This window comes from Lepidochelys kempii, chromosome 14 (assembly GCF_965140265.1).
Source record: "Lepidochelys kempii isolate rLepKem1 chromosome 14, rLepKem1.hap2, whole genome shotgun sequence".
NCBI classification, from domain to species: Eukaryota; Metazoa; Chordata; order Testudines; family Cheloniidae; genus Lepidochelys; species Lepidochelys kempii.
The window spans coordinates 30,905,577-30,931,399 of record NC_133269.1 but is presented as its reverse complement, the minus strand read 5'-3'; the positions used below and the strand labels follow the sequence as shown (position 1 = coordinate 30,931,399).

At 52.5% G+C, this 25,823-nt stretch overlaps 1 protein-coding gene across 5 annotated transcripts in view; it reads right to left on the bottom strand.

The window, feature by feature from the left end:
* The window catches only part of LOC140898207 (uncharacterized), a 31,767-nt gene extending 6,409 nt beyond the window's left edge, over positions 1-25,358 (bottom strand). The window contains exons 1-5 of one of the 5 annotated variants that reach the window (XR_012154918.1): positions 25,278-25,358; positions 22,808-22,920; positions 16,381-16,455; positions 15,919-16,152; positions 2,645-5,756 (exon numbers count right to left, since the gene is read on the bottom strand). Coding sequence is in view for 4 of the 5 variants with exons in the window: in XM_073311695.1 (XP_073167796.1) it covers positions 3,577-5,756; positions 15,919-16,152; positions 16,381-16,455; positions 22,808-22,841 (2,523 nt within the window). In the remaining variant the exon portion in view is untranslated. Of the gene's footprint in view, positions 1-2,030; positions 5,757-15,918; positions 16,153-16,380; positions 16,456-22,807; positions 22,921-23,022; positions 23,755-25,143; positions 25,257-25,277 lie in introns of those variants that run through there. The other 4 variants (XM_073311695.1, XM_073311699.1, XM_073311697.1 and 1 more) reach the window with 4 other exon arrangements.
* Between the last annotated feature and the right edge of the window lie 465 nt (positions 25,359-25,823).

Below are 25,823 nucleotides of genomic sequence, written 5' to 3'. Positions count from 1 at the left end.
TGACTAACACCGTTGAGGTCACAGAACAAGAAGGGGGTTAGAGGGTTACATAAATAGAACAAGCCATGAATCCAGTGTCTTTATCAAGACCATGACTTTAGGTGTCTAGCACAGTGATGAATTTAAACGCCCAGGCTCATGTTTTGAAGGTGTACAGCAGGCTCCTTTGAGGATGAGGCCTGAGAGGTCAGCTACGGGGGGATCACTTTGTGGCAAGTGTTCACTGGTGATAGAGGTTTTGTCCTTTATCATTTTTCTGTGTGAGCTCATTCGAGAGTGTAGTGATTGTCTGGCCAGTATAACTATGTCGCTGAGGGGTGTGGATCATTCACACCCCTGAGTGATGTACTTATATCAAGTAATTCTGCAGCGTAGACCAGGGCTAAGTTTCCCAGATCTGAAGAAGAGCTCTCTGTAGCTTATAAGCGTGTCTCTCTCACCAATGGATGTTGGTCCAATAAAAGATATTACCTCACCCACCTTGGTTCTCTAATGATTTAATGAGTTAATCTGCATGCTTGCAACCACTCTGCACATCATCATTAACTGCAGCTTCTGGCAAACAGAATGTTGGGAATCATTAAGACAGGGATTGATAATAAGACAGAAAATATCATATTGCCTCTTTATAAATCCATGATATGCCCACATCTTGAATACTGCATGCAGATGTGGTCGCCTCATCTCAAAAAAGATATACTGGAATTGGAAAAGGTTCAGAAAAGGGCAACAAAAATGAACAGGGGTATGGAACGGCTGTCATACAAGGAGAGATAAGACTGGGACTTTTCAGCTTGGAAAAAAGACAACTAAGAGGAGATATGATTGAGGTCTATAAAATCATGACTGGTGTGAAGAAAGTAAATAAGAAAGTGTTATTTACTCCTTCTCATAACACAAGAACTAGGGGTCACCAAATGAAATTAATAGGTAGCAGGTTTAAAACAAACAAAAGGAAGTATTTTTTCACACAATGCACAGTCAACCTGTGGAACTCTTTGCCAGAGGATGTTGTGAAGGCCAAGACTATAGCAGGGTTCAAAAAAGAACTAAACAAATTAATGGAGGATAGGTCCATCAATGGCTATTAGCCAGGATTGTGTCCCTAGCCTCTGTTTGCCAGGAGCTGGGAATGGGCAACAGGGGATGGATCACTTGATGATTGCCTGTTCATTCCCTCTGGGGCACCTGGCATTGGCCACTGTTGGAAGACAGGATACTGGGCTAGATGGACCTTTGGTCTGACCCAATACGGCCGTTCTTATGTTATCTTCTAACACTGCGGTGCCCCCAGCAATGATGGGGCAGGACATGAGGCTGCACAAACCTTGGCAAGCTGCAGGGAGTCGGGTGGGTTGTTGAGTGCTGGAGAGAGCGTCTCGGTCCTGTCTGAAGGGTGCTGAAAATGCTGGGGGGGATGGATCCTGAAGTATCAGGGCTGCTGTCTGGGAGGCAGCCAGGGGATCATGTGGCTTGTACTGAATCCCCTCATATTCCATCCCTGCCAGCTGGGCCCTCTGCTGCTGCCTTCTGCTTTTCCCATGCGTTCCTTCCCTGCTGGGATCCAGCGCCAGGGGATAGCAAAAGGCAAGCCAGGGAGGCGCCTTGCCTGCTCACGTGTGGCAGAAAGAGGGAGCTGAAGGCAAACACTTGGGGGTGGGGGGGGCGCATGAAATTCCAGCTGGGATGTGGGAATACATGACAGCAGTTGCAAAATGCAAGGGTGATTTGGGATATGCTGGACACTTGGTGGTTGGATACACCAGCCTAAATATGGATTTAAGTAGTCTAAAGTATTTGATGCTACCACACTGACTCTTTAGTCTCTTAAATGGTCCAGGGCTGAAGGGGAATCTCTCTTTGGGTATCAAGTAGTGTGCTCGGAGGGTGGCTAAGTCCAGATCAGTCCTCCCTTCTTCATTACAGTACAGCAGGTGTTTAAAACACAGCATTCTCCTCTACGAGTAACAGGAAAATAGATTTTTAAAAAATATTTACAGAGTCTAAAACTATCACTGGGCTATTTACAAGGTTACAAAAATTTTTAAAAAGGAAAATCGAAACAGACTTGGAAAACAGAGTCGCAAGAGCAGTCAGAAATAGTAATTGATCCAACATGACAGCAGAAATATGGGACAAGCCAAATGAAATTAGTTTGAGTGATAACTGTTACCTAGCTTTTCAGTGATGATCCTAACTAGAGGCAGTCAAAAAACAGGGTGGAAGGGGAGGGGAAGCAAAAAAATAATAAAAATAAAAATTTCAGGTCCAGTTTTCAAAATTTCATTCTAAAATTTGCACAGAAGTTTTGAAATTCCAGACAATGTTGGCCACGCTCTAGAGATGTTCAAAAAGAAAAAAAAAAGGAGGGGGGAGGAATTCACAATCAATGTTGGAAAATTAATTTCTTCTCTTTTCTTTTTAATCAAAATTCAAAAGGTCAACATAATTTTTCATCAAAATATGACAAATGTTGACCAGCTCTAACCTTAACCTTCCCCTGCCAACCTATGCTTAGTCTACAAGTATGGAGATGCCAGCACTCCAGTAGCCCATGAAGTCAACGGCTCGGCTTGCTAGGCTGTTGTGTCTCTGGACACTTGAACCTCTGCAGGGTAGGGATTGAATTGTTCATTCCACTCACCGGAGGAGCATGGGACTTTGCTGCTGCTCTCAGCACAGGATGCTTCCAGTCTCAGCCTATCTGCCTTTCCATTCTGGCCTGGGCCTCCTAAGAGTCCTTTTACGACAGCACCATGATCCCTGTGGGGATCTCACGGAGTGAAGATAGAGAGGATCAGAGATGGAGAGGGCTCAGCAACTGCCTTGTCCAGAGAGGGGCCAAAGCTGGTGATGAGCCAGGGAGGGGATCTGGTCCAGCGCTGCAGGGCTGAATGAGGATGTCGTGCAGCAGAATCAGAGGGGTCAGTGGTACAGGCATTGAGGACATGGGAAGGGAGAAGGGGAGGAGCCAGTCCAGGGGAAAGGTCAAAGGGATGGTAAGGGGAGAGGAGGTGGATGGCGTGAATGCTGAAGGAAGAGAAGGACTGGAGAAAGACAAGACCAGCTTCATAGCCATGGCCCCATTGCAGTATCACCAGCCCCACATCTTCAAAAAGCAGGAGCCAGGCCCCAAAACAATCAGGAAGTTGGCTTAAAAATACTAATTTCAGCGTTGAGATTATTTGCCTTCTGGTGTCCGAGCCGCCAGGGATCATGTTTTCCTGCTTTTCTCTGCAACCAGGAGGACGAGAAATTTTCTAAGCTGAAATTCTCATGAAAATCCCCTGCTCTAGGAGCTGGGGCTTTAGGGAAAATGCCAAATATCACGAGACTCACCATGAAACTGCAAGAGAGTTGGCAGTGGTGGTGGGGATGGGGGAGGGAACAGGAGTGGGGACAATGTGGGAGTTGGAGAGAACGCGAGATTCATGGGGTACCAGGAGAGGGAGAGTTGAGATTACGGGGTGCCAGGTGGGAGATTGGAGGGGGAGAGGCAAGATTCATGGGGAGTAAGGAGGGAGACAGACAAGAATTAGGGGGAGCGAGGGGGAAGAGAGAGGCTGCGGGGGGCGGTTAGTTTATCAGTGACGAGGCCGGGGCCCCAGACGGAGCAGGCGAGGGGAAGGAAGGGTGGGGGAAGGCGCGGGATGGGAAGGACAGGGCCCAGGGCAGATCCAGTGGGTTGTTGGAGAGGGCGGGGATGGAGATGGGCGAGGGAGAGGAAGGGAAAGAGGGCAGGGAGGGGAGGGGGGTGGAGGAGGTGCCCAGTGGGGATGAGAAGGAGGCAGAGGAGAAGGCAGAGGAGGCCTGCAGGGGGTTGCTGGCAGCGGCAGAGTTCTTGGAGGCGAAGAGCAGTGAGGGTTTGTCGCCGCCGTGGGTGCGCTGGTGCCGGTTGAGGTGGGAGCTGCGGCTGAAGCACTTCCCGCACTCGGGGCACTTGTAGGGCTTCTCGCCGGTGTGCACGCGCTGGTGGATGGTGAGCTCTGAGCGCTGGATGAAGCTCTTGCCGCACTCAGAGCACTGGTAGGGCTTCTCGCCCAGGTGGGTGCGCTGGTGGGTGATGAGGTTGGAGCTGACGCTGAAGCACTTCCCACACTCGGGGCAGCGGTAGGGCTTCTCTCCGGTGTGCATGCGCCGGTGAATGGTCAGGTCCGACTTCTGGATGAAGCCCTTCCCGCAGTCGGGGCAGGCATAGGGCTTCTCGCCCGTGTGGATCCGCTGGTGTTTCACCAGAGCCGAGCGCTGCCCAAAGCCCTTCCCGCAGTCCGTGCACTTGAATGGCTTCTCTGCCGGTGGTGGCGGGGGCTTCCCCGCTGCCAGGCTCTTCCCGCAGTCCATGCACTGCTGGGCACGCAGCCTTGGGTGCAGCACGGGAGGCGAGATGCCACCCAAGCTTTTCCCGCAGTCAGTGCATTTGTGGGGCTTCCCTCCGGCCGCCACCTGGCCCTTGGGACTGGCACCGCTGGCCACATAGCTCTTCCCGCAGTCCATGCACTGGTGGGGCCTGTCACCAGCATGCACCCGCTGGTGCTTGATCAGTGCCGCGCTCTGGCCAAAACAGCGGCCGCAGTCGGAGCACTTGAAGAGTTTGCCATGCTGGTGAGCAGCCAGGAAGCCCTTGAGGTGCTCGGGGCAACGGTAGGAGGCCTGCTCGGCAGCATGGATCTTCTGGTGCCGGTCCAGGTGGGAGCTGACGCTGAAACTCTTGCCGCAGTCGGGGCAGGTGTAGGGCCGCTCGCCGGTGTGGACGCGCTGGTGCCGCTCCAGGTCGGAGCGCTGGATGAAGCGCTTGCCGCAGTCACCGCACTGGAAGGGGCGCTCGCCGGTGTGGATGCGCTGGTGCTGAGTCAGGTTGGAGCTGCGGCTGAAGCGCTTGCCGCAGTCACCGCACTGGTAGGGCCGCTCGCCACTGTGGGTCTTGCGGTGCTTGGAGAGTGAGGCCCGTTGGGCAAAGCACTTCCCACACTCGGGACACTGGTGGGCAGCCACTGCCTCCTCCTCCTCTTCCTCCTCGGCCTGGCAGGCCCGGTGACGGGCCGCTGGGCTGCCGCTGCAGCCCTTGCCTCCTCCGCAGGCATGGTGGCGGCGCTGTTCCCCCAGGTGGGTGCGCCGGTGCCGGTCCAGGTGGGAGCTGACACTGAAGCACTTGCCGCACTGGCCACACTGGTAAGGGCGCTCGCCGGTGTGGACACGCTGGTGCCGCTCCAGGTCCGACTTCTGGATGAAGCTCTTGCCACAGTCACCACAGTGGAAGGGGCGCTCACCGGTGTGGATACGCTGGTGCTGTGTCAGGTTGGAGCCGCGGCTAAAGCACTTGCCACAGTCATCGCAGCGGTAGGGCTTCTCTCCCGTGTGGATCTTCTGGTGCTTGGCCAGAATGGAGCGCTGGCGGAAGCAGCGCCCACACTCCCCACACTGGTGCGGCTTCTCTGGCGTCTGCACCCGCTGTGCTGCCCGCCCGCAACCGTAGTCCTTCCCGCACTCAGTGCAGACGCCTGCCCCCCGCTGCTGCGACAGTGGGGGCTCTTTCCCCTTCTTGAGGCCAGCACGGCGAGTGGCTTTGCCCTCTTGCTTCCTCGGTGCAGGGCTCTTCTGCTGCGGTGGCTGCCCTTCTGACCGGCACTGGCTCCCACTGGCTTTACCCTGGTCGGGGCCCTCGGTTTTTCCTGGCAAGGCCTCGGGTGACTCCGCCTTCTCAGAGCCTTCCTGAGGGGGGGTCTCCTCCTCGTTGTCACTTGGCGCCCCGTCACCTGCTGGAGAACCCAGACACAAGTCAGTCCCTGAGCTGAGGGGGAAGGGAGATTGGCCACGGTAGGGATTAGCCCAGAGAGCTGCTGGGGAGATTGAAAAATCAGGAGCTGAATCCGCCCCACCCCCAGCCCTTCTGAGCTCTCAGTGGGAGGGGACTATTCCCGGGTGTTGTGGGAAACCATGATGGCTGCCAGGAGGATCCAACAGCTGCTGGGGACAATCCTGACCTGGGTGACATGTGGTAGAATGGGGGTGGGGAAGAGGAGGCAATGGGGGAACCACCATTCTGCTTTCATTTATTCTGCACCTCAATTGTCTACAGCAGCCTGCTCACTCTCACTTAAAGCCATCTCTCTTTGCCTTGAGCTGGGACGGTGCCCACCCACTTCTCTGTCCTGTATCCAATCCCTACTCACCTTCTCCTGGCCTGCAGGACTGCCCAACCCAGCCCCTGCCCTCATCTCGCTTCATACCACCCCAATCCCCTAGTCAGAGCTGCACGGAGCACCAAACCTTCCACTTTCCACAACAGTTTAAAGCAAAGGTGGAGATTCCAGGCTAAGTAGCCTTGAAGTCGTGGTGAGAAAAGGCGCTGTGATGCGACGATGGGGGGGGGGGGGGGAAGACGACACAGTTAAGGATGGTTGTGACAAGGTTTTGATTTAAAACTAATCATCAAACCCTCTGAAATCCAGACTAACAGTGAGATCAGCTTGAAAACTGGCATACCAGCTATAGTTGCCACCTTCCTAATTGCTGGTAACCAGACCCCTGAGGCCCGTGCCCCACCCCTTCCCCACAAGGCCCCACTCTTGCTCCACCTCTTCCTTCGTGGCCCCACTCCCTTCTCTGCCTCGTCTCCCAAGGCCCTGCCCCTATCTGTTCCTCCTCTCCCTTGTTGCTTGCTGGATTGTCGCCACCTCCCTCCCCCTAACCCCAGCTGGGCTCCCTCTGTTTTGGGGCTGGGACAGCAGCTGCTGCAGCCTGACAGGGAGCTTGCCTGCAGGTAGGAGGCAGTCCCAGCTGAGCAGGAGTTGGCACAGGTTAATGACCCAGCACACACACACACACACCCCCGCCCCATGGTAACCAGACTGTTGGTGTCCGGTCAGTACATCTGACCAGACACTGCCAAGATTCCTTTTCTTGACTGGACTTTCCTGACAACCCTAATATGGGGTGAGGGTAGAAGTGAGACAAATTTGGAGTCATTTGGTCCAGTGGATCCTGAGAGAGAGAGCATCCCCGGAACTCCCTGTTTGTCAAACATCACCTTTCTCAGCACAGGCAAAACAGAAATGTGGCACAAAGAACAAGCCGCCAAAACCAGCTGCTACAAAGCTCTTAGCCATGCTTCCAGGAGGGGTGGAATGAACCACTGGAGATCTCACAGAGGAACCTAAGGGGTGGGGTCACAAGCTAAGAGCCGGAAGTCTAGGAGGTCAAGTCTCCATTGGTCTCATTACAGTGACAACACCCATTTTTTCATGTTCTCTGTGTATATATATCTTCGTACTGTATTTTCCACTGCATGCATCTGATGAAGTGGGTTTTAGCTCATGAAAGCTTATGACCAAATAAATTTGTTAGTCTCTAAGGTGCCACAAGTACTCCTTGGTTTTTGTTGCTGATACAGACTAACACGGCTACCACTCTGAAACTTGTTAATATTTCGGTGTGCTTCACAGCTCTTATTGACCAAGGGCTCACAACCTTAATCAGAGATGGCAGAAGCTTCCTAACAATGGAGGGAGTTGCCCCTTCCCCCGCACTACTTCTTCCCCCCAAAACCCCTCCCCCTCCCTGCATTCTTACAACCAGTAAAAAGTGGGAGGGCTATTAAAAGGGCTTTTAAAAGTGGTGGCGGGGGCACATAACCACCCCCCCCATTCCGGTGCCCCTGAACTTAACCTGAGGGGAGATAATTGTTCCCCTCAATTTACAGCTATGATTGCTGAGTTTGCACAAGGTCACTTCTAGCAGAGATGGGAAAAGAACCTAGGTTTCTAATACAGCAGCTCCCCCGACTTGGGGCCTGTCTACACCGCGCTGCAGTGCAGACTATGGGGATGTGAACTGTAGAGCACATCCAAATTTTGCATTCTAACTGTCCCATGTAGACTCTGCTGGTGCAAACTAAGAAGTGCCCAGCATGCACTGATGTAATCCTGTTTCAGAATGGACAACGTTAACATAGATTCGGCACCTTTTAGCTCACACCAGCATACGGCAGAGTGCAACATTTTGGTGACCTCTGCAATTTGCACCCCTGTAATCCAGACTGTGGCCCATGTAGACCGGCCCTCAGTCACACTGCCTTTTAGAATGGATTGGCCAAACCTATGTGCTGCATTATTCTCTCTGTAGCCACTTCTCTCCCCACTAGTTCACACTTCCCTCCCTGTGCCAGAGCTCCTGACTCCCAGCCCTGCAGCGCTGCCTGACACGCACCCAGTAAGCCTGTCAGGACATCTGGAGATGCCACGCACATTATGTATTTAACTGATTTGAATATTTGATTAGTGTACTTGAATCTTATCACCATCAGCCCTATGCTTCTACTGCCTCTGAAATGTCCATTTCTTCCCAGCTCTAAATACATAAATTGTATCAATAAGATAATTCCTCCTCAGTTCAGAAAGCTCTCAGACACCCCTCCCTGGCCTCACTGACCCCCCCGTCACAACTCTCCTCAAATCCCCCCTTGCTCCCCTGCCCCTCCCATTATACCCCCTGAAATCTCCTCAAATCCCTCCTTGTTCCCCTTCCCCTCCCCTCATGCCTACCAAATCTGCTTAAATCCCCCCTTGTTCCCCTGCCGCTCCCCTCATATCCCCCAAATCTCCTCAAATCCCCATTCTCCTGCCCCACCTTCATACCCCCCAAATCTCCTCAAATCTTCCCTTGTTCCCCTGCCCCTCCCCTCGCATCCCCCAAATCTCCTCAAATCCCCCCTTGTTTGCCCCTCCCATCCCCCAAATCTCCTCAAATCCCCCCTTGTTCCCCCGCCCCTCCCATCCCCCAAATCTCCTCAAATCCCCCCTTGTTCCCCTGCCCCTCCCCTGATACCCCCCACATCTCCTCAAATCCCCCCTTTCCCTGTGGCCCCTCCCACCCAAATCCTCAACCCCCCTTCTCCCTCTGGCCTCCTCCCCAAATTTCCTCAAATGCCCTCTCCCCCCAAATCCCCCCTTCGCCTGTAGCCCCTCCCCCCAACCCCCCCTCTCCTTCTGGACCCTTCTCCCCCAAATCTCCTCAAACTCCCCACTGCCTCCAGCCCCTGTCCCCTCGAGTTTCTCATAATCGCCCTCCCGACTCCTTAAATTGCCCCACACCCAATTCATCTCTTATCCATAACTGGCGGGGCTCCTCCTGGCTGGGAAATCCAGATCACACCCATGCCCTGCTGCACCATCCACTCCTTCACTCCTGGTGGGAACAGTGGTGTCAGATCAGATCCCTGTCTCTCACTCCCAGCCCTTCTGGCTCCTTCTCTGCCTAGATGACCCCTTGTCCTTCCTCCCTTTCCTCACACTTGCTGGTTTGCGGCACTCGACCCTTGTGATCTCAGTGTCCTACCTGATCCATCTACCCCACATGGCTGTAACAGATCCATGTTTAACACGCATACTGACAAGGTTCGGTGGCCAGCTGCAAACTAGGGGCGAGAAAGTTCCACTGATTTAACTTAAGGTGCAAATTTAAACCAATTTAGTTAAACCAGCGCAAACCTCTTGGTTGGACCAGTGGAGCTTTCATTGATTCAGAATCAGTTTAAATTAAACCAAAATGAGCCCCTCTCAATCCAAAATAAGGGCTTGTCTACCACTGAAAGTTAATTTGGATTAAGGTAAAATGTGGCGTACCAACATGGGGACCAACTATTTGACAATTGGCTCTTCAATCTAGCAGAGAAAGGCACAACATGATCCAATGGCTGGAAGATGAAGCTAGAGAAACTCAGACAGGGAATCAGGTCTAAATTTTTAACAGTGAGGGTAATTAACCATTGGAACTACTTGCCAAGGGGTCGTGACGGATTCTCCATTACTAAATTTTAAAATCAAGACTGGGTGTTTTTCTAAAAGCTCTGCTTGAAGAATTGTTTGGGGCCTGTGTTATCCAAGAAGTCACACTAGATGATCCTGTTATAATCTGCAGGGCTGGAACAAGGACCATGGGGGCTCTGGGACACTGATGTCTCCGCATTGCCATGGGAGGCTTAGGCTGGGCTCCCACAGGAGGAGCCTGTGAGGCTGGGCTCAGCAGGACTACTGCCCAGCACGATGGGAGTGGTGGCCTCTCACAGCTCCCTGACTGGCTGATACCAGTACTTAAACCAGGAAGCCATGCAGGGGAGCTGTCTGAGCTACAGCATAGATCACCCGATTGCCTCTGCTCCAGACCCAGCCTGCAATAGTCCAGAGACTGCAGCTTCTGACTCTGGTGTGTCCTCAACTTTGCTATTGGATGGCTGATGTCTGACCCCGATCTCCTGGTAACCTGGCCCTGCCTGCCTCCTGACACCTGACTCTCGGTTCTCTGACTTTCCAGTAGCTGATTTGGCCTGACTACTGCTCTGTCCAGTAGGCCTGACTGCCCTCGTCCCTGTCATGACAGTATGCTCAGACTATCTTTGCCTCTTCCCCCCATCCATCCAACCCCTCCACAGAAGATGAAAGGGGCTGGCCACCCTCCAACCAGCCGCTCCCCCCAGTGGCCTGGGACCTGAGGACCAAGACACCCCTCTGCAGGCGGAGAACCTCGCACTACAGACCCACGCTGTGAGGCATGCACTCAATGCACAGACCCTAAGCGAGCAGCTAGCACACTCATGGGGAGAAGCAGTGACACTCTGTGCCCGAACAAACCACCCATCACCTGAACCAGACCCCGCAGTACCACTGCCCGAATGGTTCGATAGGGATCGTCAGAAATTCTGGGATTTTCTGGACCAATGCAGGCTGCTCTTCCTGTTCTGCCCCGAGCGTACCCACAGACCAGACTAAGGTGAGGCTAGTCATCAGCCTGCTCTTTGGCAAAGTGCTCCATTGGGCTTCCCCGCTGTTGGTGTGGAACAGCCCTGCACTCTCCGACTAGGACGTCTTCCTGCAAGCCTTCGTGACCCTCTTTGATGACCGGCACTGCATCTGCACAGCAGAGTCTGCCCTCCAGAAGCTTTGCCAGGGGCAAGAGCCGGCCACCTCCTACATCTCCCATTTCCGACGGCTCGTGGCTGATGTTGAATGGAAGAAGTTCAGTTCCACTCGGGACTCAATGACGGGGTCAAGACTAACTAGCCTGCGTTGAAAACTGATCCACCTAGGCACCTTTATTGACCTTGCCCTGTGCATTGACTCTCAGCTGCATGAACGGAAGGAGGAAAGGAGGGCTGGCCCGACACCCCACACCTGCCCTCCATACCGAGGCCGGCAGAACTGAGCCTTGAACCTGTGTAGGTTGACCGAGGTCGCCGACGTCTGATCCCAGAGGAGAGAGTGCATCGACAACAGCTGAACCTCTGTTTTTACGCAGGTGGAGGGGTGGAACCAGGACACACCTTTGCCTCCTGCCCAGATCAGAGTAACTTGGGAAATGCACCAGCCCAGGCCTGGCGGAGGTGTGTGTGAACTCCATGATCCAGAACGACCCCCACCCTCTAGTAGAGCCCCACCTGGGAACCATGGTGCCTCTCCGCATTTCCAGTTGCTACTGAGATTGCAGGTCTTGGGGCAGGCACAGTAGATCTCCCTATAGCTAGCGATGATAGACTCCGGGACTGCTGCCAACTTTATAGATGCTGAAGCAGCCAAAACCCTCTAGGTCTGGCCAAAACCCACACCGGATCATGCGGAGATGATTGATAGGTCACCTTGATTGTTGGGACCAATGATTCAAGAGACCATCCGTAGTGGAAGGGCACCGAGAAACAATGTGATCTTTGATGTGATCTGTTCCCCATTCTTCTTGATAATTCTTGGCATTCCTTGGTTGGAGTAGTATGACCCATGTACCTCCTGGTGGTGGAGGAGCATTAGCTTCTCCTTCGAATATCGTCAGAAAGCATGTCTCCAATGACGCAACCAACCCCAAAATGACCTGCACCTAGGCCCCAGGATGGAAGGAGACTCTCAGAAGCAGAACACTGGATGGCAGGGTCTACCCAGATGTGAGTGGCAACAGGTCAGAACCTCAGCTTCCCTGACAAATACCGTGACTACCTGGATGTGTTCGAAAAGAAAAATGCAGACTCACTACCCCAACACAGAGACTTTTGCCTGATAGACCTACATGCCAAGCAAAGATGCCCTACCGGCAGATATACTCCACATCTGAACCACAGCTGGAGTCGCTATGTGTGTATATCCAGGAAAACTTCACCAACAGCTTCATTTGGCGATCCAGCTCTCCAGTGAGGGCACCAGTCCTTTTTGTGAAGAAGGATGGGTCACTAAACCTCTGCGTAGACTATTGCGCACTGAACCAAGTGACTATTCATAACCGGTACCCCTTGCCCCTTATTCTGGAATTGCTGGACTGCCTGAGGATGACCAGGATCTTCAAAAAAACTAGACCTTGGAGGAGGGAGCATACAATCTAGAGCACATAAGACCTGGAGCCAAATGGAAGACCACTTTTTGTACCCAATATGGTCACTTTGAATACTTGGTGATGCTGTTTGGCTTAACCAGTGCTCCTAGAACATTTCAGCATTTTGTGAACAATGTGTTCAGGGATCTCCTAGACCAGTACGTGATTATCTACCTCGCCCATAAACTGGTATTTCCTGAGAACCTGGAGCAGAACTGTCACCAATGTCCTGGGGAGACTACAGAAGTATGGTTTGTATGCCAAACGGGAAAAGTGCACCTTCAACCAAACCACCATTTGATTTTTGCAATGCTTCATCTTCCCAGAGGGAATTAGGATGGATCCACAGAAGGTGGAAGCCACTTGCAACTGGGCAGCACCCTGAACCCTTCAGGAACTTCAGTGCTTCCTGGGCTTTGCAAATTTTTATAGAAGATTCATCACTAACATCTCTTCTCACTTAACTTCCCTCCACCGCAAAGCTGCGTGATTCACTTGGTCACCCAAAGCCCAGCTCGCTTTTGACCAGCTAAAAGCTGCCTTCACTACGGCCCCAATCCCAGCACACCTTGACCCAATTTGTCCATCAGTAGTGGAAACAGGTGCATCCAACATGGTGCATGGAGTGGCACTCTCGCAGCAACTCAGACCCCCGTCAGTTCTGCACCGTTGTGCAATCTATTCCCGAAAATTTACCCCTGCCGAGACAAAGTATGGACAAACAGCTGCTCACCATAAAAACTTTATTTGAAGAATGGCATCACCACCTGGAGGAAGCTCAGCACCCAGTACAGATCTTCACCAACCATAAGAACCTCAAGCACCTTCCCAAAGCCTGAATGTTGAACCGGAGGCAGCTAAGTTGGGTCTTGTTCTTTTCTTGGTTTGAATTTACCATCACATACCACCGGGAAAGCAAAATGGGAAAGCTGATGCTCTGTCACAGAAGGGGGAATTCTACCGGGGAAATGAAGAACTGACTTCTGAGCTTCCCTACCTCCTCAAGCCCGGTAACTTTGCTAATGCCACAATTCAGCAAGACCTGCTCTCCCTCATTCAATCCTCCCCGAAAGAAGACCTGCTTGCCCAAGGGACACAGCCCATGCCACCGTGGCTAAGGTGCACCATGCGGGATGAGATAACATACTTCAACGAGCACACATATGTGCTTGTCAGAACACCCCTGACTGAAGCTGTAATGGCTGCGCCATGACATTCCAATGGCAGCTCACTTTGGCCACCGGAAGACCTCCGCATGGTTGCCCGTTTTTTCTGGTAGCCCCACACGTGGATTGAGGTCCAAGCAAATGTGGACTCCTGTGAGTGCTGTGCACGTACCAAGATACCCTGAACCAGAGCCCTTGGCGCCTTAGTACCCCTGGAGACTGCAGCTAGTCTTTGGTCCACCATCAGCCTAGATTTTATCATGGAGTTCCCCCTGTCAGATGGCACACCATAGTCTTAATGGTTGTGGACTGCCTGACCAAAATGGCCCACTTCATCTCCTGCAACCAGCTGCCCTCTGCTGAGGCTAAGGCCCAACTCCTACTGCATGATGTGGTCCAGCTACAGGGACTCCAAGCCACATAGTTTCCAATAGACAGCCACAGCTCCCCTCTCACTTCTGGTGTGAAGCGTTCAGGCTATTGGACATCCGCACATCCACCACCAATGCATACCACCCCCAAATAAAAGGGCAAACTGAACAGGTGAACCAAATACTGGAGCAGTACTTGAGATGCTTTGTAAATTATCATCAAGATAACTGGTCCATACTCCTGCCTTATGCAGAGTGTTCTTACAACAATGCTGACAATGCCTCCACGGGTTGGAACCCCTTCTTCGCTAATTACAGATTCCATCCCGGCATTACCAGCAGCCTCCCCGACCCCAGCCACCACCAAGTGGATCCAACAGATCCATCTCATTTAGGAAGAACTCAAGAACCACCTAGAAGTGGCGAAGGCGGCCTACAAGAGGCATGCAGACCATCAGTGACAAGAAGCTCCAGTATTTACAGTAGGCCAGAAGGTATGGCTTGCCACCATACACCTCCAGACCAGGCAACCCACTTGCAAATTGGACCACCAGCTCCTTGGACCCTTCCCAACATGCCAGCAGATTAACCCCAGTTATCTTCAAACTCCAGCTTTCCGAGTCTCTCAAAATACACCCAGTTTTCCATGTCTCCCTTCTGAAGCCCTACACTGAGCTTGAACCACACCACTGCCTTCACCAGTTGATATCCAGAGTCATGAGGAATGTGAAGTGAATGCCGTCCTCAATTCCCGATGGACACCTGTATTATCTGGAATGGCTATCGCCCTGAAGAATGCATTTGGGAGCCTGCCTTCCATGTCTACAGCCCCCATGTGGTAGAAGAAATCCACAATGCTCACCCAGACAAGCCTGGGCCGGCACCACCCCAAAGGGCTGGAATCTGGGCCCAGGGGGTTCTGGGCCACTGACACCTCTGTCACCACAGGAGACTTAGGCAGGTTTCCCATGAGAGGACCGTGTGAGGCTGCGTTCGGCAGGACAGGAGTGGGGGCCCCTCACAACTCCCTCACTGGCTGATAACCAGTACTTAGAGCAGGAAGCCATGAGCGGGAGCTATCTGAGCAACACCACAGACTGCCTGTCTGTCTCTGCTTCAGACCATGCCTGAGACAGACCCTAGACTCTGGTTTCTGACCCTGGCTTGTCCTTGACTTCGCTACTCAATGGCTGTCTGTAACCAGGTGCCTGACCCCAAACTCCTGGTAACCTGACCAGGCCTGCCTCCTGACACCTGATTCTTGGTTCGCAATCTATCCCGTCTCAGACTCTGACCGCCTGACTCTTGCTCTGACCACTAGGTCTGACTGCCCTCTTTCAAGTCATGACAAGTCCCTTCTGGCCTTGCACTCTATGAACTTAAAGCTATTCCAGAATAACTCCATTTACACACAAGCCCAGAGTGTGTCTGCATAATGGTTCACATTGGTTTAATTAAACCCATTTAAAAACCAATTTAGTGCAACTTTGCTGTTTAGACATGGCTTAATTTTTGCCACGTGGGCTAATTTTAGAGCACTGGATCTCAGAAATCCCTTGATCAATTGCCTTCAAATTTTCCCCACTCACCCAACAATTTTCAAGCTCATCTAACTTTATTTGTATAGAGATTTTACAGAGAGACACAAAACTCTGGCCAGATCCTCAGCGGGTATAAATCAGAGTAGGCCCATTTCAGTCAAGAGAGGTATGCCAGCTGGGGATCTGTCCTTAAAACAGGGACTTAGCTACAGGTTAAATATTTAATAACCACACACACCTCAATGCTGGAGGAACAGGGTCATGAACCCAGATCATTCTGCTCCACAAACACAGGCCTTGCCCATGTGAGCTAAAGGAGAACCCCCACAAGCTGTAGCAGTAGTAGGTCTCTTATTTTCTCTGTCGGCCCAGTCACTAGAATATAACACCACTCAGGTACAAATGCACATACACAGCACCTTGCTGCTCTCCACGCCCCAGGCACCTCCTCCCTCCTCTCCATTAATGCCCCCTGCCCTCCCATCTACCACTGACCGTCCTTGGCACTCCTTGTGGCTTTCTTGCGGGCCTTGCGTTTGCCCTCCTGGCTCTGCTCCCTCACCAGCTCCCGCAGCATCTTCTCCACCTGGCTCCGGCCGGCCGTCTGCAAGATGAGACCCAGCTGCCGACGCAAGTCAGGGGTCATCCCTCCTTCGCTGGGGCCAGCTGCGGCTGAGTTCTGCACCTGGGCTGGCTCCAGCTGGCCCTGCTCTGACTCCATGTCTATACCTGAAAGGGAGCCGGGCTGTCAGCATGCTGCTCTGAGGTGAGGGAAAGTGAAGATAGCCTAGAGGGGTCTGTGTATAAATTAGGAGTAATGCACTTGGATTGCTGAGGCTGATTCCCTGTGTGAATGAGGAGTGTTCTCCATGGACCACCCCTTGATTTACCCTGAGGAGCACTTCTGTAGCGTGAAGAATGCACAGGTGTGTTTCAACCCCACCCAGAACAACTTACCTGACACCAATCCTCTCCTCCTGTGGGACTCGGCGAAAGCGGTTATCCGGGGCCAGCTGATCGCAATCTCCTCCGCTAAGGGAAACACGGATTGGACTGGCATTAGAGGGACAGCACAGACATCAGAAGTGCTTAGATACAAGGGTGAAAACCCAAACGCAGATCAATAAATGACACAGGTAAAGGAGACAGAGACAGGTGATTAGATGAGATTTTCATGATTTTAAGGCCAGATCACACCTTTATGATCATCTAGTCTGACCTCCTATATCACACCGGACAGAGAACCTCTCCCAGCCCATATCTTGTGGTTGAGCTAGAACAACTTTAGAAAGAGATCTAAGGTACTTACACAGCCCCCATTATCAGAACATCTGAGCATCCCATAGCCTTCGCTGCTCTCATCCTCACAACACCCCTGTGAGGTAACACAGTGCTATTATCCCCATGTTACAAATGGGAAACTAAGGCACAGAGAGACTAAGTCCCTAGGAAAAAAATCTGTAGGAGAGCAGAGAACTGAATATGGGTCTTCAGAGTCCCAGGCTAACACCCTGACTGCTGGACTATCAACAGACAGCCACAGTTCATTCACCGAGCCCAAGAAGTAAAGACTTCACCACAGGCCTATGTCAATGTTCCAATGGTTAATTCCCTTCTCTGTTGAAAGCATGCCCCTTATTTTCCATTCGGACTTATCTAGCCTCAGTTTCCAGCTGCTGGATCTCCGCCTGCCTTTGTCTGCTATATCAAGGAGCCCATCTGCTATTAGAAATCTCCTTCTCAGATCGGTACTGGTAAACCATGATCAAGTGACCCTCTTTACTTTGGTTATCAGCTACACAGAGGGAGCTCTAGACAGCTAAGTAGGGAGCTCAGCATGGCAGGATCTCAGCTTGATCCTGTGCTCTTTGAATTCGATGGAAAAATCTCCACTGATGCAGGAACAGACCTCTAGAAAATACGAGTCTGAAGAACTTAGCCCAGCTACGTGGATTCCAACATGGCTTCCTACCAGCCATGCTAATGGAGGAAGCTGACGTAGCGCCCTTTTTCCAGAAGCAGGAAAATCAAGAGGCTCCCTTTTGGCCCAGGAATCTGTGAATCTAGGATGAATGGGCTGGTTACAGGCTGATCGCATCCCTTAGCCTTGGTTTTATCATGTAGGCCAGGACAGATGCTCCTAGTGACTAATAAGCAGTGTGGCTGCCTCATGGATAGTCCACTGGACTGGGACTCAGAAGACCTGGGTTCTATGCACAACTCCAGCTGACTGGGTGACCTTGAGCAAGTCACTGCCTTCTTCCATGCCTCAGTTTCCCCAGTTGTAAAATGGGGATAAAAATAGTGACCTCCTTTGGCAAGTGCTTTGAGAACTCCCGTTGAAAAGCGTGCAGTATTGAGAGACACTGATACTCCCTGCTCTCTCTGGTCACTTGGTGGCTCTTGCACAACATCCTCTGCAATGCTGAACAGTCATTGGATCAGGTGGAGTAGCCATGCCCAGAGCTATGCAGCACAGGCACCTTGGATGCAGCAATCCCCTTTTTCTTATTTAATTTGGCTCCTGAGCAGTTAACCCAAATGGTCCATTCCGCCTCCCGCCACCACGGCTGTCAAAATAGCCAACAACCCCCACGCAGTGTGTGATGTCAGTGGGCCATCCCAGACTTGAGAGCTATCGGGGCAGCTGAAGAAACCGGCTCTAGCTTTTAGGACCCAGGTCAGCAAGGCACTTAAGTAGGTGCCAAACTTTAAGCGCATGAGTAGGACTCCAATGGGAATACTCATGTTCTGAGAACCATGCACATGCTTAAACACCTGGCTTTACTTAGGTGCTTGAACAAGGATTTAGGGGCTGAATTTTAACCCAGTGATTTTAAAGAGGTGGCGGGTGTTATCTCCTATCTTCAGATACTAAAATGTAATGGGAGGCTAACATCATTCCCAAAATACACAGCCTCAGATCTGGACCCACGGCTCAGTATGTTAAACGGTTTGCTAGGACATATGACCACCTCTGAGACAGGCTTCATTCCCTTTCTGCCTTTACTTATCCCTCCTTCTGTAGGGTACAGAATTTGGGTGATATCCCTTTAAATTGCTTGTGAGCACTCACAAACATGAAACTGGATTAATCACACACATGTGGCTATTTCATGGTGTTGCTAAAGGGCAGAGTTAAGGTTGTTTGAGTGACTTAGCTGTGCATTTCTGTACCTCAATGTGTGTGCTGGATTTCTTTTTAAGTTTAACCTTAACTGAACCTCCTGGAATTATAATGCTTGGTTTTTCAGATAACATCCTTGTAATGTATCTTATCCTCAATTACTGGTATGTACTATTATCAACCGTAACTTCATCTGGATGTAGTTTTTAATCACACCTTGCCACAGAATTGTGGTTCAGAATCTCAGTGTTCATTTAGATAAAAATAAGTGTTGAAATAAGTTCCTTATGGTTGCAGAGAGCCCGAAGCAAATGAGCTCTCAGCTACTTCACTTATTTGGATCAGGGCCAGGTGGACTCCTTCCTTCCGTGGCTGTGAATATGGTACTTTCTCCAAGACAGCACAGAGTTCAGCATCTGGCTGCAGCTGGATACTGTTTTTTGTTTCCTTCCCCTGCCGGGACCTGTCTGCAGCTGCCTCTTGCTCTCTAGTTTTCACCGCAAAGGACAGTGAATTGGGTTACAGCACAGGGGACTAGGAACCGGAGCTGGAGTCCTTCTTGCAGCCATGAAGAGGAGGAGGAGTGAAAATTGCAGGCTGGTAAGTGAGGCAGCTGGGAGAGATATGCTTCTGAAGCTGTTGGCTTCTTCCCTGGCACAGATGGGGAAGAAGGGGTCTTTTAATTGTATTATCTAGATAACATCATGGGAGCGGAGCTGGGCTGCTTGGAGAGCACAGCAAAGAAATCCATCCTTGGAAATTACTGTCAAAAATAACCACTGGTCTCATTGACTTTAGTCTCCCCTCAGTTGCTGGGTTGAGTGTACGGGTGCCGGAGGATGCTGGCAACCTGTGATATACAGGAGCTCAAACTATGATCTGATGGTCCCATTTGGCCTTAAACTCTGTGACTCTAAAGGGATATCACCCAATTCCTAGCCATTTCCCCTTCTGACTGAATAGCCCCATGATTTTTTGTTACGGTTGAAGGAAAGTGAATGATTTTATAAGGCAGACAAGGAGAGGCAGGCTAGCCTTATGTTTAAAGGCGTTTGCCTGCAATTCAGGAGAGCAGGGTTTCATTCCCAGCTCTGCCTCTGACCCCTTCTATAAACTGCCTTACCGCTTGGTGCCTCAATTTCCCCACTTGATCATCTTTCTTGTCTATTTAGCTCTTCAGGGAGGGGCTACCTCTTACTGTGTGTCTGTGCAGCGCCCAGCGCGACGGGGCCCTGATTATTTCAAATCCTACCTAAGGCTTTTTATACCCACATCATTATTTTTTATACTACAGAGGCTCATAAACACCTCTGCTGGCTCACACCTGCATAAAACTACAGCTGCCAAACATGGCGAGGTTAAAATCTGCAGCTTGAGAAAGGGCTGTTGATATCCAGGGTAAGGTCACGGAAAGCCACAGTCTTCCTGGAGGCCCCTAGCTCTCAGCCCCTGTTGAGAACTAAGGTTTAATGAAAAGCAGCTGAGCCTGGAATCTGGCTAGAAGGCTGAGCTGCCCTTTTGTCTTGATCTACATTTCGGCCTCTTCAGAATTGTCATGCTGCTCCTATGCAGGTTGGAGAGCTCCAGGCTGCTCTCCGGGGCTACACAGATGGAACTTCAAGAAGCCAGATCCCCAGCTCGTGTGACTTAAAACAGCTCCACTGAAGTCAAAGGCCTGATGCTGATTTATACCTGAGGAGTATCCGGCTTCAGTGGCTTACTCCTAATTTACCCCAGGGTGAGCAAGAGGGGAATGAAGCCCAGTGGGAATTTTCTGTAATATTTTTATGAAGCCTCAGTATGCTTCAGTGTCCCTCTGTACATTGCATCTCTCCCCAATGGGTCCCAAAGGGTTAATGCTGCTCCTGGAGCACCGCAGGAGGCATGTGCGTGTCACCACCTGGTCTGGGGGGGAAACGGTCATTAAAGAACAGGCTGAAACTGACCCAAATCAGAGGATCCAGCAAGACCAAGAGATGCCCCAACCACTGAACAATGAACAGCAGGAAAACCCAGCCCAACGGAGCTGGAGAACATGGTGTCAGGTGACTGAAAGCAGGCGGCTTTTTGGGGGGACTCAGGAGCCTGGACTGGGGGACAGGAGAAGGATGGGTCCACCACAGCTTGGCTGGCCCATCATGGACACAGCTCTTTGGGCTGCCCTAAGGACTTCCACATTCTGTAGCCAGGGGACTAATAAATGGTACCTTGCTTTGCAAAGGCTGCCTGTGTCACTACCAATATTCACTAAGCATTGCATCCTGAAGGGGCACTGCACAGGCCTCCTCCAGGAGTTTGTCTGGGCTGGATTCACTGCAGGGAGCCCTGGAGAGAGAAAGGGAGCACTGGTGCCAGTGCCCCAGGCTGGGAGTCTTGGAGGACCCAGTGGAGCCGTGCAGGACCTTGGGGCCCAGCCCACTAATGGGGTCATTCCCAGGGGACTGGAGAGAGGCTGGGGCATAGACCAGACCGTGTGCTGCTGTGACATGATAGTGGGGCACATGATGGTGGGAGGGATAGCTCAGTGGTTTGAGCATTGGCCTGCTCAACCCAGGGTTGCGAGTTCAATCCTTGAGGGGGCCATTTAGGGGTCTGGGTCCTGCTTTGAGCAGGGGGTTGGACTAGATGACCTCCTGAGGTCCCTTCCAACCCTGATATTCTATGATTCTATGGTGGTCATTGACATGGGGGGAAGTGATAGCGGGCTTCAAATACTTGAAAGGTTGCCCTAAAAAGATGGAGGAAAAGATGTTCTCTCTTGCCACAGAGGACAGGACAAGAGGCAATGGGTTCAAACTGCAGCATAGCAGATTTACATTAAATCTCCTGACAAACTTCCTCACTGTAAGAACAGGAGGACAATGGAACAGATGCCTGGGGAGGTCGTGGAAGCTCCTTCACTGGAGGTTCAAAAGGAGGCTGGATAGCCCTCTGTCTTGAATGATTTAGATGCAACAAATCCTACATCTTGGCAAGGGGTTAGACAGGATGCCCCTTGTGGTCCCTTGTAACCCTATAGCTCTATGATTCTATGACACCAAGTGACTCCAATGCAGTTACCCCAGGGTGTGGGAGAGGCTCACAAGATGATCAGACATTCTTTTCTGCCGTCATCTGCACAGAACGCACCGTTCTTTGGTTGTCACCGTACAGACTGGCTGCACTGTGTTTGGCGAAGGGCCTGAATCTGTTGACACTCTTCACACTGGCTGCCTGTTTGCAGCTACGGACGTTCGTCTGCTTTATTACATGCAATGACATGCTTTTTCCAACTTGGGAGCCTAACACCAGGCTCCTAAATCCCTATTTCGGGTCCTAAATGGGCAGCCTGATTGTCACTCACTTCTCTTTCTCTTGCACTTGCACTTCAGTCGCAGGAGCTGAGCCCATCCCCAAATCCAGCGAGGTGCATTTAGAGTCCACCTGGATTTAGAAGCCTCGCTTTATGTCTCCGGGTTTCAACATTAAGGCTAAAGTGCTAGTTCTTTGCTGCTCTTACTCCGTGTGGGCCAGCTCCCCAGCTGGGGTCAATGGGCCGGAACTCCACTCGAGTCAATGGGGCCAGATCCCCAACTGGTGTAAATCAGTAATGCCCCATTGACTTGAATGGATTATGCTGATTTACACAAGCCGTGTGTATTGGGCATCTGCGGTACTGTGTCCCCTATAGGAGAATAAGGGATTTACACCCCAGAGACAAGACAATAGCTAAGGCAGAGAACAAATAATAAGCCACTAGCCTATTGATTGTTAGTGTGTTCTAGTACATCGTTGATTCCCCAGGGCCACATCGTGCAGAGTACTGCCTAGACAGAGACACACAGTGAGACACAGTCCCTGCCCTGAAGAGTGGATCCTCTAATTAGGGGAGACGAAGGATGGGAGAGGAAACAGAATCACGGAGAAGGAATGGGATGTGCCCAGGGTCCCACACACAGCAGGGCCCAGAAAAGAACCCAGGTGTCCTGAATCCCAGCCTGTCTCCTCTGGGCCCAGGTCCTCTCTGAAGAGGCAGCTTGTTCTGGGAAGATGTGTATAAAAACGAACCTGGAAATGCAGCTCTGCTGCCCCATTGAAGGCCCTGGGCACGTAGAGCTCAGTATCACTGCTGTGGAAGGACATGCAGAGCGTACCACCTCCCCTACACAGGTTCTGGAGATGACTGGGCTGACCGAGGGACCAGGGAAGGGCCCTGAGCAGAAGCCGAGCCGGGCGCTTCCCATGCCTCCTGGAAAGCAGCATGAGCGGGATCCTTACCCAACGAGATCACGTTCTCGTAGTTCTCCTGCATGGCGTCCCTGCAGGGGCCTCTGCAGTGAGACGTGCTCCTTGGTGAAATACACAGCCGCCTCCTCAAAGCTCACCAGCTCCTGAAACAGTCAGAAACACCCTGAGTCAGAACCTGCTGCCCCAGCCACGACCCCGCCCCCCCAGGTCTGTCACAGCTCCCCGCTGCTAGCGACGATCCTCACTGCACAGTGATGTGGCAGCACGACCACATCCATTCCTCTGCTAAGCCACTGCCTCATCCGTGTCCCCTGGTCTGCTCCTTTGCGTTGTGTTTCCCCAACCCGGGGGCGAACCGGCCCCAGCCGCTACACTGGGATGCAGCGAAAGAGAAAGGCATACACAGACTGACAGCGAAGAAGTGGGAACGTTTTGCAAGATTTTCATGGCTCAGTTTCCCTCAGTACTTTGCATTGCTTCCCAGTGGTGGGCAAGGGATGACATTTGCTCTCAGAGCAGGACTAAGACTTGGGTGTTCATATGAGTCATTGTGGACTGCATGGGTCATTAAAAGGCCAACCCATTGCAATGGAAAACACGAGAAGACAATGGAAAACCTCAGTGGGCTGCACATCGATACCTTGGAACAAGCCACCCAGAGAAAGGAACTGGACTGAGCCTCGCAGCAGGACTGGAGGGTGACCAGCACGGCATGGAGCGGGGTGTTGTGGGAGAAGCTATTTTTGCTTCTCCATGCTAACTTCAGGACTTCCAGGGCTGTGTTCAGGGGACTAACCAACCCTGCTCCGGTTTGAAAATACTGCTTGGGTGTCACTGCAAATCCTGGCTGAGGTGCATTGGGCTCTGCAGAGTGGACAGAGACATCCTGGCTGGGATGATTTAGCTGGGGATTGGTCCTGCTTTGAATCATAGAATCATAAAATATCAGGGCTGGAAGGGACCTCAGGAGGTCATCTAGTCCAACCCCCTGCTCAAAGAAGGACCAATCCCCAATTTTTGCCCCAGATCCCCTAAATGGCCCCCTCAAGGACTGAACTCACAAACCTGGGTTTAGCAGGCCAATGCTCAAACCACTGAGCTATCCCTCCTCCCAAAGCAGGGGGTTGGACTAGATGCCCTCCTGAGGTCCCTTCCAACCCTTATAGTCTATGATTCTATGACAGGTCTCTGCCCAGGAGCCTGGCTCAGCTGGACTCGGGCATGCAGCAGGGAGGCTGGAGCCCAGAGGCTCAGCCTGGGAGGAAGTGAGGCCCTGAAGAATGAGTGGGATCCCGAGGGGTCTGGCCACTGAAGGGGATCCTACAAGGGACTGTTAAAAAGCTCAGGTGTAGCACCGGTCCCATGGATCTGTGACACTGAGTACAGCAGCTAAGGCACTGGGGCGTATGGCAGGGCCGAGGGGTGGCGCTCAGGATGCAGCAAAGGGAAGCTGTGGAGGCAGCCAGCTGCAATTGTAGGTGAAAGAGGAGGCTCATAAGAGGCAAGGGCTGCCCTACAGAGCTGCCCCCGGCGAGGCAGACAGCTGGCTCCCAATAGCAGCTACAAATGTGAATTCCCCCACTGGCTGCAGTTCAGCTCTGTTCAGTTAAGCTGGATGCAAATTCAGATCTGGCGCACCTCCAGGAAGCATGGGGAAGAAGGGGGATGGAGCAGGTTCCAGGAAGGACTTTGGTCCATTTCGCAGCCCTGTTCCCCCAGGTCCTTTCCCCACAGACAGACGCTAGACTCTGTAATGCTGGGAAAACCCCCGGTTACTTTATTCCTGGGAAGACCCGGCCCCTCCCACCAGGACCAAACCCACCTAGACATTGGTACCCCCCCCCCAGCACAGAGTCTCTGAACCAAACCCCAGAAAGAAGCAGAACCAAAGGAGCTGCTCTGGGGGATCCCACTGACACTGTCCCCAGGGCAGCGCATCCCCCCAGCAGCGCGAGGACCAGGCAGAGGCAGGAACTGGCTTTTCCTCTCCCTGCGCCTCCCCTTGTCCCAGGAAAGTCAATCTGCCCGGGGTGCTGCAGGGAACGGGGCTGGGCAGGGCTGGGAGCCGGGAACCTCCCTCCCCACTGATTGCTCCTGCTGCCCCTGCCAGTCTCTGCCCCTGTCTCCCTCCTGCCCCCTCGGGCTGGGAGACTCGGTCCCTGGCCCGGCTGGGCCGTTCGCTCTCCCGGCGCTGGCTCGGCTCCTGCAGGCGCTCAGGGGGGCAGAGCCGGGGGGTCAGGGAGGGCGGCAGCTCCGGGACTCGCAGACCCCCGCCCCCGGGAGCAGAGCTGGGGCGAGGAGGGGCCGTTGGTGCAGAGTCACTTTCCTGCCCGGCCCCAGCCCTTTCCCCGGGTCTCTCCCCTCACCTGCAGGCTCCGGCTCAGGGGCTGGTGTCGGCAGAGCCCGGGGCTGCCCCAGGGGCTGGTTCCAGCCCCCGCGGAAAGCCCCCCCCCCGCTGGGCACAGAGGGGCGCTAGGGAAGGGGCTCTCCCCGCACAGACCTTGCTGGGGAGCAGCAGCGGCTCAGCCCGGGCTCCCGGCTCACTATGGATGCAGCAGCCACCGTGCGCCCTGGGAAGTGCAACCCCGGATACAATGAGCAGAAAGAGAGGCAGAGAACAGCTTCCCCTCCCTGCGCCACATGCAGAGCCCTCTAGTGGCAACAGCTGATGAAATCCAGCCCCCCCTCCTGCCTTTCCCGAGGAAGAAATTGGGCACAAGAAGAAAGACGCTTTTAAAAAGTGTAGCAGCGGGGGGTTGTGGGGGGAGCTAGGCAGAACTCTTACAAGGTGGCAGTGAGAGTCGCTGTGGGGCTAATGCTGCTCCTCTTACTATACCAAAGCCCCTGGTTCAGTGTTAGACGAAAGCCTTTCCTAGCACTCTCTGCCCTGGTCGCAGGACAGGACAAGAATCTGTGACATCCTAATACAGCTAGTCTGACCCAGTAGCAAGTGTGAAAAATCAGGACCCCTTTTTTTTTTTTGCAGGAGTCGGGGTGGATATAGTTGCATATATAAGACAAAGTCCCTAATATCGAGTAGATCCCG